This window comes from Apium graveolens, chromosome 7 (assembly GCF_009905375.1).
Source record: "Apium graveolens cultivar Ventura chromosome 7, ASM990537v1, whole genome shotgun sequence".
In the NCBI taxonomy this organism is placed as follows: domain Eukaryota; kingdom Viridiplantae; phylum Streptophyta; class Magnoliopsida; order Apiales; family Apiaceae; genus Apium; species Apium graveolens.
In genome coordinates this window covers 267,931,576-267,948,608 of record NC_133653.1, presented here as the reverse complement: position 1 = coordinate 267,948,608, position 17,033 = coordinate 267,931,576, and the positions used below count along the sequence as shown (strand labels likewise).

General features: G+C 36.1%; 1 protein-coding gene across 1 annotated transcript; it reads left to right on the top strand.

Annotated features, from left to right (window-relative positions):
• Positions 1–12,448: 12,448 nt before the first annotated feature.
• Positions 12,449–14,597, top strand: LOC141672897 (beta-amyrin 6-beta-monooxygenase-like). The gene is made up of 3 exons (XM_074479591.1): positions 12,449–13,644; positions 13,724–13,911; positions 14,145–14,597. The coding sequence occupies exons 1-3, from the start codon at positions 12,507–12,509 to the stop codon at positions 14,436–14,438; spliced, it is 1,620 nt and encodes a 539-aa protein (XP_074335692.1). The 5' UTR covers positions 12,449–12,506; the 3' UTR covers positions 14,439–14,597.
• Positions 14,598–17,033: the final 2,436 nt, after the last annotated feature.

Here is a 17,033-nt window from a genome sequence, read left to right as displayed (position 1 = left end):
CATTTTCCGGTACCTTTCGAGTCGGGATGACATTCCTACCACTTTTGGTGGTAATGATGTTTGCATGCTCAAATTTCATATTTGGATGTATAGTTCCAGGAAATCGTCTAGGCTCATGCTCTTTATTTATCTTCTTGATCATATCCCCAAGTTGCTTCTGCACCTCTTTAATGTCTTGAGAATTTGCAGTGCATTATTTTTGCATCTCCATTTGCCCATCAACCAATTTAGACAATATTTTTTCAATATTGTTGTCACCACCCATGTTTCGGGAACCTTATCCCCTTTGCTGAAAATGATGAGGTGTAGAAGTATTTTGGAACTGAAATCCATTCAATGCAATTCTAATGTTTCCATACCTCAGATTGGGGTGATCCCTCCATCTTGATTTATAAGTGTTCGAGAACTGATTTGCACTTTGATTGGAAAATCTGACAACATTAACATCCGCATAAGAAGGATTCATCAATGTAGGACATGCATCAGTGAAGTGTCTGGGAGTTAAACAAAGTTCAAAAACTTGAGCCTTTGGTGTTTTACTACTCAACATTAATGCGCTCAGCTTCTCAATGTTCTCCTTAATCTTTGACAGCCTTTGATCAGAACCAGATCCTTGAGTTACACTTGACATTGCGTGACTCTCATATTGAAGTTCATTTGCAACTCCCTTAGCAATAAGTTTCTCAGCAGCATCATGAGATAAATCCATAAAAGCACCTTGTGCGGCAGAATTCAAATGTCTCTTTTTACCTTCAAGAAGACCTCGGTAAAAGAAATGCAACAGACTCCCTTTAGAGAAACCATGTTGAGGACATATCTTTTCCAACTTTTAAAATATCGCATAATATTCAGCATAAGATTCAGTAGCATTCTGAGAAGTCCAGCTATTTGAATTTTCATGTTCATTACACGATTTGTTGGATAGAAATTCTGTAAAATTTCCTGGGCTAGCTTCTCTCAAGAAGTAATATACCCATAGGAAATTCCTTTAGCCAGTCCAAAATTGCTTCATCAAGAGAAAAAAGGAGTGCCTTCATCTTTAAAATTTGAGGATCCACCAAATCTGACCCCATGTTTTCCACAATAGTCACAAACCTAGAGAAATGTTGATTAGGTTACTCAGTTAGAAGATCATGAAAGATAGGTAACCTTATGATTAAATTTTGTTTAATCTCAAAGCTTCCACTTTTCCCAGTTGCAGGATTCGGATAGACCATACATGAATGGCCAAAATTAACAATCGAGATAGCGACATCATCATGAAGTGTTCATAATATTGCCATATCAGCTAATACAATTTTTCTTTTACTTTCTTTGTCTACTTGCTCACTTGAATTCTCACTCTTCTTCCGAAAGAGCTTCTTAGGATTGTCTTCAACGGTTCAGGAATGTTCACCAGAAGTGTGGGTATTGACCATGTACCTGCAAACACGAAAGGTTTAAACCTCACTAACTAAAAGAAACTAACACAAAATAAAAGTAAAGCAAATTCACTCCCCGACGGCGTGGCGCCAAAAATTGATGTGACTCAACTTAGACCCTTTTGTGTCGAATGTAATGTAGAATAAGTAAGGGTATCGTTAGCGCCAAGGATCAAGGGTTTGCTTCTTGCTTTTATCTTGAGTAAAAATTAAGAATTTTATTTGGTTTGATTTTTGTTTTTAACTAAACTAAATATAACTTAATGAAAATTTGGTGTGCACGCAACTGGAGAAAGATGGAAAGCATGTAAATCCACCACTAAACCCATAACATACAAATCTTGAACTCTATCCTTATTATGCTAAATACTTATAGAAAAATTTTCATTACCACATAGAAATAAATTTTTCTATTCAAATAACCCCATGATCACATGGAAAAGTTAATACGAATTATGGACTAATAGAAATAATTCCATCACCACATATAAAGATTAATTGAATTTTTAGAGGCAACAATCACATAACGAATATGGATGACCACATACTAATGTTAATTCAAGCATCTCTAAAATTATTGACGAACATATAAGTATAATATTGTCATAAGGTTTACGGTTTCAAAACAGCCCTCCAACAAAAATGGTTTAGCCCACCATAGTCATGAATAAGTACATATAAATCATAGAGAGGTGATAATACAATATAAAGTAAATATGTAAAAGAGAAATCCCTATGTCAAAATTCTCTAGCACACAATTTTCTCCTTGAAGTCTTCTTCTCTCCTTGGTGGCTACCACAATGACTATATGTATCTCTATGTCTCTAATAATATATACCTAATATAAAAAGTATTTTTTTATTATTTCTAGGAATAAACAAGATTTTCCAAAATTGAATAGGATTCTAAAGTCAAAATTCGTAGCTGACTTTTCCTTGCTATTACTGGGATGATCCAAAAAGATTTTGAAGTATGGACCATTCTTTATATAAAGATAATTTCTTTATCTTCGCGTGGGCTGTTGAATGCCCAAATCTGATGAGCAGAACTCAAGTTACGGCCCAAACAATAAGTCTTGCACGTGTAGCCCAATTAATTCGAATTTTCTTCTAATTTAGCTTCAATCCTTTCTAATTTATAATTTCTTACCTCCTACAATAAAATATTAAAATCTAATTCTTTTTACAATTTAGCCCAATTAAATGCAAAATATAATTAATATGGAAATAAATATCAACTAAAATATAAACAAATATATATTCTATCAGCGTTCTCTTATGTTAAAAATATTTCAACAGATGTGTTAAAATTTGACAAGTTCTTCATTTTTCTTCTTAAATATTGTTTTATATTAACTAAATATACATAACAAATCATTTTCCAATGAACTTTCCGGTACATTATGCTATCGGAATATTGGGTTAGAAGAAATCAGAAACTAGAATATTTTCTAAAATGGTATTTGAGTATGCATTTGCTTATAGTCTAAATTTAGGAACCATTGCTATAAGTATATTTACAATTTATGGTCACATTTATTGAGATATGATCTCTTGGCCTCAGACTAAAGACATTGCAATACGAAATTTCCTAATACATATTGGCAATACTAAAATTGACAAGTTATGTAATCATACTCAATCTTACACTATTACGTTTGTGTTTGATCTGGCATGTTCAGCTCATTTAGTGTTGGAAAATGTGGGTTGTAGTCCCACATTATCAAGTAAATTTGAGCCATATTTTGAGTGAACGAATGTTGCTTGCGCGCAACGAGTGACATTGGGAATGCGTTTTCCTCCGAAAGAGCTTTCCAAGACACTTTGAATCACTCAAAATGACTAAGGGATGGATGAGATATGATCATCCAAAGTTGGTCTCTTAGTAGTGGAAATTTGTGGAAGACAAGAAAGTCCCACATTGATTTTGCAAAGGAGCATAGGTAGCTTTATATAGAAAAACACTTATGTAGTGTTTAAATGTGTTACTAATGTATTGCTCCAACATCTACGTGCGCGCGCAGGGGGTGCAAATCATGTGCTTTCGAGGGATAATCCGAGGCTAGCAAAGCCTTAGAGCTTGCCCACGTGTGTGACGTGCCGACACGAATGTAGCAGAAAATTGGCCCGAATAATCACAGACTAGTTTTGCTAATTTAATTTCAACTCGGCGTGGGCTTTAATAATTTTAATTCATTTTCACTACAGATTATTATAGTTGATTTGACGTAATAATAATTAGATTCAATTACGAATTTGATTTATTAACCGATTGATATAACGTGGTCTAATTAATTACGCGTGGAGTAGCTCACACATTTCTTTGAGCCTATATAATATAATATTAGGGTTAAGGTTAGGTATTCATTTGATATACAAAACACAGCCGCCTCCTAAACACAAACCGTACCCTCTCTCTGTTCCAGTGATAGTTTCATGCTCCGTTTTAGTTCATCGAAGGCGTTGTTCGTGCAACACCGTCGTCTTCTCATTTTATCCTGGGAGGCTAAAGACTCGCACATACGGTGAGGGCCGTAATAGCTTTAAGGAGACAGTTAGATGACTGGACTAGAGAACATCTCCTTCATATCCTTTTTTTTATTTTTCGCAGTTTATTACTCTGTTATTCGCACACACGCACTTATATTATTTGTATTAATCGCATATTGTAGTAACAATCTTAAAGCTGTTATTATTTATTATCTATAACTAATACATTTATCTCTGCCTCTTTTTCTTGAGTAACAGATCTATGGACAATAACACTGTGAACAATACGATGAACACGGCGACTGATCCCAACGCACAGATTACTGGATCTGATGGGCTTCACCAGTAGGCGCCTAACCCTAACGCACAGATCGTAGTATCTGATGGGGGTCACACACCTATTGGACATGTGCCTTCGGGATATGTGCCTCTGGGACACACTGTCATTGGACAGTTTAGTGTGCCTCTTGGACAGACGTTGGCAGGATTCGTTCCACTGATTATACATGTGGTGCCTATTGGTGTACATACACATGTAGTACAGAAGCACATACTATTTGTCACACATGCGGTGCCTGTTGCACCTGTTATGCCAATTGTGTCTGCTGCACACGCTGATAAATTCGAGAAGTTCAACGGACTATGTTGGTAGAAAAAGATGCACTTTTATCTATCTATGTTGCATCTGGATCGCTTCTTGAAGGAAGAGGTGCCATTGCTCATTGGCGAGAGCAACGCGTTGACTTTGTATGATGTAGATACTTGGAAGCACTACAACTACATATGTCAGAATTATATGTTGAACTGCCTGGCGGACTCGTTGTATAACGTGTATAGCTCGAAGCCAACAGCTAAGGCCTTATGGGTGTCACTTGACCATTAGTATAAAATCGAGGATAATAAGGCAAAGAAGTGGATTGTTGGCCACTTTCTTGACTATAAGATGGCAGATTCTAAGATTGTGGTCAGTCAGATGCAAGAACTGCATGTAATCATTCATGAAATTTATGTTGAGGGAATGATCATTAGTGAATCTTTTCAAGGTTCTGTTATAATTGAAAAGCTGCCACCTGCATGGAAAATGTTCAAGAATTACATTAAGAAAAAGCGAAAGGCGATGACCATGGGGATCTGATTCTCAGACTTTGTATTGAAGAAGATAACAGAGGATCTGAGAAGAAAATGAATGTTGCTACTGAGAAGGAAAATATGGTGGGGCATTTTGAAATCTCCAAGCCCAAGAAGACCACTTCTAGTAAAGGGGAAAAACTGGCACCCAAAGGAGAGATTTCAAAGTCGAAATTTCAAGAGAAGTGCTACAACTGTGATAAAGTAGGTCATAGGTCTTCTGATTGCATGAAGCCCAAAAAGGCCAACAAGAAGAAAGAAACAAACATAGTTGATCATATCTCCAAGGAGATGGGTGACATAGACCTATGTTATACGGTCTCTGAAGTGAACCCGGTCGGCTCTAATCCGCGTGAGTGGTGGATTGATACCGGTGCTACTAGGCATGTTTGCTCAGACAAGGCGATTTTCTCTAGCCTCAGAGCTTCCGATGCTAGTGAGAAGGTTTACATGGGGAACTCAGGGACTTCTACCATTGAAGGGGAAGGCAGGGTGATTCTGAAGATGACCTCTGGGAAGAATCTTACTTTAAAGAATATATTGTATGTGCCTGATATTCTCAAAAACCTTGTTTCTGGTTCTTTGTTGAATAAGCACGGATTTTGTATTGTAATCGAGTCAGATAAAGTTATTTTGTCTAAGAGTGGTATATTTGTAGGCAAGGGCTATGTAACCGATGGGCTTTTTAAGCTCAATGTTATGTCCATTAAGGATGATAATGAAATGAAGAATTCTTCTACTTACTTGCTTGAGTCTCCTAATTTATGGAATGCTAGAATAGGACATGTTAATTATGACGCTTTATGAAGGTTAAGTGTAAAAGAATATATACCAAAATTAATAAATGATTAAAAACATAAGTGTCATACTTGTGTTGAGGCAAAATTAACAAGATCATCATTTAAATGTGTGGAAAGAAACACCAAAGTGCTAGACCTAATATATAACGATGTATGTGATTTAAAATTCTTTCCAACAAGAGGAGGAAACAAGTATTTTATTACATTCATGGATGACTATACAATATACTGCTATGTATATTTGCTGAAAAGCAAAGACGAATCTATAAATAAATTTAAAATCTATAAGGAAGAAGTTGAGACACAACAATATGAGAAAATCAAAACGATACGAAGTGCTCGTGGAGGTGAATATGTTGAACCCTTTGGGGAATTATGTTCACAATATGGTATAATCCATGAGGTCACTGCACCATACTCCCATCAGTCAAATAGAGTGGCTGAGAGGAAGAATCGCACTCTAAAAGAGATGATGAATGCGATGTTGCTAACCTCTGGACTTCCGAAGTCGATGTGGGGGGAAGCCATCTTAAGCGCAAATAATATTTTAAATATTACCATACACAAGAATAAGTATGTAAGTCTTATGGAATGTGGAAGAAATAGAAACCAAGTTACCAACACCTGAAAGTGTGGGGGTGTCTGGTAAAGGTACTGATCCCAACACCTAAGAAGGTAAATATTGGTCCAAACGTTTTGGATTGTATATTCATCGGATATCCACCACATATCACTGTATATCGGTTTTTCGTGTATGATTCCATGATTTTTGACATTCAGAAGAATACGATTATGGAATCTAAGAATGCCTCATTTTTTGAGACGACATTTCCTTGTAATCCAGGAAACGAACCGCCTACAACGTCTAAATGAGATCATGAGTCATTAGATGAAAATAATGAGAATGAAGAAAGTGAGGACGAGAATATGGGGGTAGTGAGAAGGAGCAAAAGATAACATACGGAAAAATCCTATGGGTCTGACTTCAAGACCTATTTGCTCGAGGAAGGTGACCCGAAAACCTATAAGGAAGCGGTTACCTCACCCGATGGTCCCATGTGGAAAGAGGCCATTAAAATGAAGTTGATTCAATTCTACAGAATCATACTTAGAAATTAGTTATTTTTCCAAACGGTTGTAAACCGTAAGACAATAAATGGGTTTTCAAAAAGAAGTTGAAAACTGATGGTACTATCGACAAGTACAAGGCAGGACTTGTAATTAAAGGGTACAAGCAACAGAAAGGTCTTGATTACTTTGACACATATTCTACAATAATGAGAATAAAGTCTATAAGGATGATGTTTGCTATCACTGCAATATAATATTTAGCAGCACATCAAATGGATGTGAAAACAGTTTTCCTAAATGGAGATATAGATGAGATTATCTATATGAAACAACCTGAAGGTTTCATTTTCCCTAGACAAGAGAGGAAAGTCTGTAGACTAGTGAAGTCATTATATGGCTTGAAGCAAGCGCCTACGAAATGGCATGATAAATTTGATGAGGTCGTGCTGGCAAATGGCTTCAAGATCAATGAATGTGATAGTTTTCCTATTACAAAGATAACGAGAGCAGTTATGTCAAGGACAATGATAATAGTTTTGTCATGATGACATTGTATGTAGACGATCTAATTATTTCCAGAAGCAATGATAAAGTGATCAAATCTACAAAGGACATGTTAAAGGTAAGATTTGACATGAAAGATATGGGACTAGCAAACGTGATTCTAGGAATCTAAATTTCTAGAACATCATAGGGACTTGCATGCATTGAGTCAACCTCATTATGTTGACAAGATCCTTGAGAAGTTTCTTAATAATGACTTTGAGAAAGCTAGGACACATGTGGACATGAATTTACATCTATCCAAGAATAAAGGTGTAGCAGTTTTCCAGTTGGAATACTCGAGGATAATTGGGAGTTTGATGTACCTGCTGAGTTGTACCAGACCAGACATTGCATACTCAATCAGCAAGTTGGGTAGGTTTACGAGTAATCTGAGAGCTGATCAATGGAAAGCGATTATAAGGGTACTGAGGTACTTGAGAGGAACTCGAGACTAGGGACCGCACTATGACGGATATCCAATAGTATTAGAGGGATATACTGATACGAACTGGATATCTAGAAAGAAGGCTCTAAAGTCTATGAGTGGCTATGTGTTTACACTAGCTGGAGCGTCAATTTCATGGAAATCCTCAAAAAAAACTGTGATAACACATTCCACGATGGAAGCTGAGTTTATGGCACTAGATAATTACGCCGAAGAGGCTGAATATCTACGCCAATTTTTAGAGCATATTCCAAGATGGCCAAATCCTGTAACTGCAACAGGGATACACTGTGACTGTCAATCCACTATTGATAAAGCACAGAGCATGATGTATAATGAAAAGTCTCATCACATACAGATGACACAATTCTACTAGACAATTGATCTCAACCGGAATTATCACTATTGACTATACCATCTAAAGATAATATCGCGGATCTGCTAACCAAAGAGTTATCAAGAGAAGTGGTTGAGAAATCATCAAGAAGGATGGGCCTTAAGCCTGTTTCTTAACAGCGTCATGGAGGATACGCAACCAATGCTGATTGGAGATCCCAAGAACTTGGTTCAATGGGCCAACTAAATCATGATGACCAAATCAATGTGGGGGAAACCCCTGGTTTGTTCCTATGATGAGGAAACAGTGATACCCGTATGGTACGAGGTTAAGCTTTTGAGCTTTTAATAATCTTTTGACGAATACATGGAGTTCAGGAATGAACACATGGAATTCAATTGATTAAACGCGTGTTACTCTATAAGATAAAGATCACCTATATGGGAGAGAAGTGGGCCCACTTCAAAGAGGCACAATTCCTTAGAAATTCTTGCAGAACTAGGTCGATGTTTCATGGCCAAAATGGACATACTTATGAGAACTGAACGAGTTAGAACAATATAGTGAGAAGTATATCATCGTTTACACAAACGGTCGAACAGTTCAAGGACAAGCACGTATGCAGCCTACCAGTAAAGTCGGTATGCTTATTCGAGCGAAGGTTCAAGGAGCATTCTCTACTTATTATATGCTATATATGATCGAAGAAAATATCACCAAGTCAACCTCCGTGTCTGTCTATCTGGTGTGTGCTACTAAAACATCAATCTCATCCATGTGGGAGATTGTTGGAAAATGTGGGTTGTTGTCCCACATTGTCAAGTCAATTTGAGCCATATTTTGAGTTGACGAATGTTGCGTGCGTGCAATGAGTGACACTTGGAATGCATTCTCCTACGAGAGAGCTTTCTGAGGCACTTTTAATCACTCAAGATGACTAAGAGATGGATGATATATGGTCATCCAAAGTTGGTCTCTTAGAAGTGGAAATTTGTGGAAGAAAATAAAGTCCCACATTGATTTTGTAAAGGAGAATACATAGCTTTATGTAGCAAAACACTTATGTAGTGGTCAAATGTGTTACGTATGTATTGCTCATGCACATACGTGCGCGCGCAGGGGGGTGTAAATCATGGGCTTTCGAGGGACAATCTGAGGCTAGCGAAGCCTTCGAGCTTTCCCACGTGTGCGACGTGCGGGCACGAATGTAGCAGAAAATTGGCCCGAATAATCAATGACTAGTTTTGCTAATTTAATTTCCACAGGGCTTGGGCTTTAATAATTTTAATTCATTTTGACTACGGATTATTATAATTGATTTGACGTAACAATAATCAGATTTAGTTACGGATTTGATTTATTAACCGATTGATTAATTAACGTGGTTTAATTAATTAAGCGTGGAGTAGCGCGCACATTTCCTCGAGCCTATATAATATTGTAGTAGGCTTAAGGTTAGGAATTCATTCGATATACAAAACACAGCCGCCTCCTAAACACAAACCCTACCCTCTCTCTGTTCTGGTGATAGTGTCTTGCTCCGTTCCAGTTCTCTGAAGGCGTTGTTCATGCAACACCGCCATCTTCTCATTTTATCCTGGGAGGCTAACGACTCGCACATACGGTGAGGGTCGTAATAGCTTTAAGGAGACTGTTATACGACTAAACTCCAGAACATCTCCTTCATATCCTTTTGTTTATTGTTCGCAGTTTATTAATTTATTATTCGCACACACGCACTTATGTTATTTGTATTAATCGCCAATTGTAGTAACATTTAGTTGCTCGTATAATTAGCTTTCGTATCCCCGATTGTATTCCTAAGTTGAACCCTCTATGCATGTTATAGTTGATAAATCAAGTTATGTATCCAACTATGGATGAAGTCGAGATCATGAATCTATGTATAATTCCATTTATGATTCTTCTTATATCACTCGTATTTTTTTTCTTCATCTCACGAAAACCGAAGAATGGATGCCCAGATATGGATTTTCCCCCGGAATCAAAGGGATGGCCACTAGTTGGAGAATCTATCCAGTATATTTTATTAGGTCCTCAAAAATTTATCAAGAAAATAATGGAAAAATACTCACCATATGTATTTCATAGCGCTATGTTTGGAGAAAAATGGTTGTCTTCTACGGACCAGATGGAAACATGGTTCTCTTCACGAATGAGAACAAACCTGTCAAGTCCTGGTGGCCAATGCCCACCAGAAAACCCTTATATTCCTCTAAGTTTGCGGATGCTTTTACAGATAAAATTGCAGCTGTGTTGATGACTAATTTACATGATATTCTGAAGTTGGAGATTATCAAAGAGTACATTCCAGTGATGGATACGATGGCACGAGAGTATGTGACATCAAAATGGGTTGCTAGGAGGTCATAAAGGTTCTTCCAGCTTCAAAGGAATGTTACAGTGATAGTTTCTTGCTCCGTTCAAGTTCGCCGAAGGTGTTGTTCGTGTAATTTTATTATTTTCTCATTTTATCCTGGGAGGCTAATGACTCACATATACGGTGAGTGACGTAATAGTTTTAAGGTGACAGTTATACGACTGTACTCGAGAACTTCTCGTTAATATACTTTTTGTTGTCTTTCGGTTATTCGCATAATTCTATATGTATTAGTCGCAGATTGTGGTTCACAATCTTAAAGCTATTGTATTTGTTATTTGTGACTAAAACATCTATGTTTGCTAGCTTGTTGAGTAACAGATTCATGGAGAATAACACTGTAAACAATGCGATGAACACATCGGCTGATCCCAACGCACAGATCGCTGGATCTGATGGGGTTCACCAGCAGGCGCCTAACCCTAACGCACAGATCGTAGTATCTGATGAGAGTCAGACACCTGTTAGACATGTGCTTTCAGGACATGTCCCTTTGGGACCCACTGTCATTGGATAGTTTAATGTGCCTCATTGACAGATATTGGCACGATTCGTTCCTCCGATTGTACATACGGTTCCTACTGGTATACATACATGTAGTTAAATCAAAAAGATCTAATATATATTTATATTTACTGTACTATTATATTTAAAATAATAAATAATAATAAATCTAATATGTATTTAAATATTTATATTAACTATATTGTTTATTTTAAATTACAAAGGTTTGGACCTTTTGATTATTTCGTACTTATTTACCTACAAACATTATTAAAAGTTTGTATAACATGGATTGTGTCTTAACTATAAACTTAAAGATCAAATAGTTAGCATCATCTAAATATTAAAAACATATACTAGGATTACGAGCGTCTGAATTTCGCTAATAACATATTAAATTAAAATTTGTACTGATACTTTTAAGATATAAATAAAATTACATATTTCAAATATAAATCAGTTTATCAGATAAAATAAAAAAAATATGATCACCATTTAAATTATTAATATAATAAAATATTAAGATATTATACTAAGTACTATTATACTTTTGACTTTTCCTAATATACTATTAAAAGTGTTTATCAAGAACTGTTGACTTAATGCATTAATTATAAGACACAATCTCTGTTATAGAAATCGGCCGATTTTTCAAAAATCGCCGATAAATCACTCAAAAATCGATCGAAAATATTTGTCCGATTTGACCGATTTCCGATAAATCACCGATAAATCATCCGATTTTTTAAAAATCGTCCGATAAATCGTAAATCGGTACCTCAACCGAATAATTCCGATTTCCGAAATCTGTAATACTGGACACAATTATTTAAAAATACTAATTTGATATGTAATCTTACCCCATGACACAAACTTGTAACATGATTGCAATTTTAGTCAATAAATATGAAATATTAATATTCAAATATATGCCTGTCTAATGCAATGGGTTTATTCAACTGCACCCAATTGCATACTATGCCAATTTAAAATCTCTCTCATTATTTTAACTTAACAAGTAACCTGATATATCTGGCATGTTGCAATTATTTTAGTGTCGGCAAAATATTGCATTACAGAGATGCATTGACTTTTTAGAGCACCTGGGACAAATTTTTATATCAGCTTTAAGTTCGAATTTGAGGAACAATAAATTCTTGTTTTAATTGATTTCTAGCGACTGTTAAAATTGTTAAGAGTCTCTTCTTTCTATTCTTTTTAAAAATTAAAATCTCACAATTAATCTCAAATAATATGGTTATCATCGGAACCATTTTGCGAATTTTTGTATTATATATGAGACAATCGTTTATTACAGTATACTTAATATAATAAATTGTTGCAACATAAATATCGCACAAAAATGCCCATGCAATATGGGATACTGGTATGCTCCAACAACCGATTGAGCCAACCATCTCCCTTGGTGTCGGTGTTGGTGTTTGTGTTGTATTGCTATCTATCTGGTGAACTACATACAGTTGATAGTCAAATAAAAAAAGTCATATATCTAGCTATGGATGCGTTTGTGATCATGAATCCTTACCTATTTGCATTACTAATCCTTCCTATATCGATCATTTTCGTGTTCTTTATCTCGCGAAAACCGAAGAATGGATGCTCGAACATAACTTTCCCCCCGGGATCAAGGGGATGGCCTCTTGTTGGAGAATCCATCTGGTATGCTCTGTTAGGTCCTCAGAAATTTGTCGATGAAAGAATGAAAAAATACTCGCCAAAAGTATTCGAAACCAATCTATTCGGAGAAAAAATGGCTGTCTTCTGCGGTGCAGAGGGAAACAAGATTCTCTTCACCAATGAGAACAAACTAGTGAGGTCCTGGTGGCCAATGTTTGTGAAAAGGCCATTATATTATCCGGACTTCACTGATGAGGTAGCGTCTGTGGACGAGATCACAGCTGTGTTGTTAAGTTCTTTGCATTCTATTCTGAAGCCTGAAGTTTTGAAAGAGTACATTTCAACAATGGATTTCATGGCACGAGAGCAAGTGGAGTCTGATTGGGCTAGTAGAGAAGTAGTAAACACTCGCGTGCTTTTAAGGAAGTACACATTCGATCTATCGTGTAAATTGTTTATGAATATTGTTGATTCTGAGCATCTGACAAAGCTAGCCAAACACTTTGGTTCAGTTGCTAATGGAATCTATTCTGTCCCACTTGATCTGCCCGGTACTGCATATAATAGAGCTATTAAGGATGGAAAATTGCTACGGGAGGAACTTATGAAGATCATTACAGAGAAGAGAGATGCAATGTTGTTGAAGAATTACAGTACTAATGAAAACTCGGTAGCTGGTCAAGACTTTCTGTCTCGATTGCTGCTGGTGACCGATGAAAATGGGAATTTTATGAGACCAAAGGAGATCTGCAACAACATTGTTGGCTTGCTTCTCGCTAGTTATGAGAGCACAAGCACTTCTGCAACCTCTGTCTTCAAGTATCTAGCTGAACTTCCACATATCTACAACGAGGTTTACAGAGGTACTACATCAACATAAACTTATAACATCTGCCTTAGTAAGGCTCGAATTCTCAAAGCTTTTAACATATGAACTTGCAGAACAAATGGAAATAGCAAAATCGAAGAAAGAAAAGGAATTGTTGAATTGGGAAGACATTCAGAAAATGAAATACTCTTGGAATGTGGTCTGTGAATCTCTAAGGTTGGATTCAGATCGTAAAGGTGCATTTAGAGAGGCTATAACTGATTTCGACTTTGCTGGTTTCACCATTCAAAAGGGAACCAAGGTATTTTACACAATTGGACACAATTCATATTTGAATTAGGCAATACAATCATTGATCAATTTATATCGATTACAGTTAAACCTCTTTAAATTAATATGGTTGGGACCAAGAAAAAATATTACTTCAACGAGTTTATTACTTTATCGGAAGTAAATATACCTTGTGTCCAAAATGTTGTTACTTTATTGATTATTACTTCATCGAGGTTCAACTGTACTTGCTTTGATATGTAGACACATTGGACGGCCTGTACAACACACAAGAATCCCGAATACTTTCCTGATCCAGAAAAATTTGATCCGTCGAGATTTGAAGGGAATCGAATTGCTCCATACACTTTCGTGCCTTTTGGTGGAGGACGTCGAATGTGTCCCGGGAAAGAGTACGCTCGATTTGAAATTCTGGTGTTTATACATAACATTGTTACAAATTTCCGACTGGAGAAAGTCACTCCCAAAAAAATATTGTATGTTTACCCGTCACCGGAGACAGGTGTTTTACTTCGCCTTATCCCACATAAGAAATAAGTGTAAATGTTGTGGGAATGTGGAAGCTATAGTTGTTATGTTGTGTATGTTTGTAGTATATGTTAATGCAGATCAGTTTCTGATCTCTACACATAATGTAAGAATGCATGAATTCGATGAAATATTATTTATCAAGTTGATTTTAGGACTTCTCTAAAACATTGTTCACGGAGGATCAGTCCAGAGGAACTTGTAGTTTACAATATCATAGTTATAGTTCAAGTTTGCAAATTTCTATGTTTGGACACATTCTAAAGCATTCGGGAACCATACTCTCGGGTGACTCTGTTGATTCTTTGCCGACTCAAACTGATAAATGAAAAATTACTCTTTCCGTTTGAAAATAATTGTCCACTATTAAAAAAATATTAATAAATTCAAATCTCGGTGATGAACTACATTAGATACAAATATTTATGATAGAGACACTACTAGAAATACCGTCTACGACATTACCCCTTTGACATCAGTTAGAAATGTCACCGATGTTAAAAGAAATTTTAACATCGAATATTTTTAAAATGATGTTAAAGATCATCTAAGACATCGGCTACCGATGTCTATTTTCATTTTTATAAAATAAAATAAAAAACACCCGCTTTTCAGTTTCTCCCGTTTTTACACAAAGAAGTCCCTCTAAAACCAAAAATTCATTTCCCCCTCCCTTCATCGAAAAATTCCATTATTCTCCCTTTCCATCCCGCCATCTGTATTCTCTCTCACTCTCTCGATACTCTTTGTCACCATATCCGTCTTTCTCCCCATAGCTCTCAATCCTCATCCCACAATCTCTCTTTTCTATCACTCTCTCTCTCTCGATGTGATGTAGATTTTATCTTAGAAAATCTAAACTACATTTAATAATTTTAATAGTGGCATTTAAAATGTAAGTGGACAACACATGTGACGCCCTCAAACTCGAGGTTAGGAATGAGAACATACAACACCAAACTAATAAAATAACAACAGAAATATAATAAATCCCGAAACTAACAGGATCTAACAGGATAAAGTATGAGACAATATTACAACTACGAACCAGAATAATATTATTATAACCCATAATATAACCAAAACTAAATTATTCGATTCCGACTTGGAATCGACAGATAACCCAAAAGTATCTGATTCATCTAATACATTTCCCACCATCTTATTATCGCTTGCTCACATAGCATATACTTGATCTGACATTTGGAATCACACAACACGATAGGGACCGCCAGGAACGCTCTTGCGAGCAGTGCACCTATGTCTGGACATCTTCTTGCATAACTTCCATTGTTAGATCAAAGCAAATAAATGAGCAAAGGAGCTCAACAAGTACCTATATAAACAGTTCCAAATATCAACATAAATAACATCATCTGAGGCATTCTATCTCAAAATAAAAACTAGGTGGCAGCACTTTATCAATTTCTAGGAAAGGGTTCCAAAGGGAGGATTTCAAAGCTATTAGGATTCAAGTTCGAATAAACAATGGTTCTTAAGTTCAATCGATAGGGTTCTCAGAGAGTTTCACATATTGAGAGACATATCGCTCTAAGCTATGAGCATCAATATTAAAGTAAAGTGACAGGGTTCTCAAACAAGATTCTCAAGACTTTAAAGAAGATTCAATTCAAACTATTCAACTTCAAATCAAAAGAAAAGCATAACGTTGGTTGCAACATTTATAAAACTTTCACTTTCATTATTTAACGATAAGGAACCCTTGATTGGAATATCCATCTTTTAAGTATAATACGGGTGATCAGCCCGTACTTACCTCCATTCGGTCATTAAGTACATATGGCATTATTTCAACCTTATATTGGACTAGCCCCGCTAGTCTCTTACGTGACTGGACTAGTCCCACAACTCTCTTACGTCTCTATCCAATCTATTAGGAATTCATTTGGAAAACCTTTGTGTTGGAATACAAGGAAGTTTGGCTATAATCCATTTAAGCATTACCGATATGTAAAATCGTTTGGACTCATTCTAGTCGAAAGTCATTCTTAAGTTCAATTCAAGAATTCAAGGAAAGTGAACAAATCGAAAGTAAACAGGGATCGTAAGTTAAGGAAATGATCAAACATCAAGTAGGTTATGATAAAGCTGTTTAGCAAGATAGTTCTCGATGAGCAATGCATAAACAACGCACAAGATATTATCAAAGGAACCTAGGTTAACAAGGTATGATATACAAAAGGTTCATAACGTTTCTCTTAGGGTCAAAGGATCATTAATATATCAAGAATACGGAAACAGGGTATAAGCAATTTTGGAACAAGGGTTACTATTAGGGTTTATCACAAGGATCAACAACATGTTTATCATAAGGATCAATAAAAGCATTGCGAAGATTTTTTACTCTATCAGTGCATGGCATCAATAATATCTCTATAATCAATTCATAATATAAGGAAGAGTTACTTGCCTCAAAAAGCTTTCCTGTTTTATGGAACCTGAGCTACTGCCACCTAAGACTTCTTTCCCTTTTCTAGCCTGAATGCCTCCGCTTCCTAAATCTACAATATTAAACAAAACCCTAATTAGAAACTTGATCGATTTCCGACGTTTCTCAGAACTTCTAACTTCTACCCCTATCGC

Coding starts and splice junctions, on each gene's coding strand:
- LOC141672897 (XM_074479591.1), top strand. CDS start 12,507: ATGCCCATGCAATATGGGATACTGGTATGCTCCAACAACCGATTGAGC. Junction 13,645..13,723: donor CTACAACGAGGTTTACAGAG/GTACTACATCAA, acceptor ATGAACTTGCAG/AACAAATGGAAATAGCAAAA. Junction 13,912..14,144: donor CCATTCAAAAGGGAACCAAG/GTATTTTACACA, acceptor TTTGATATGTAG/ACACATTGGACGGCCTGTAC.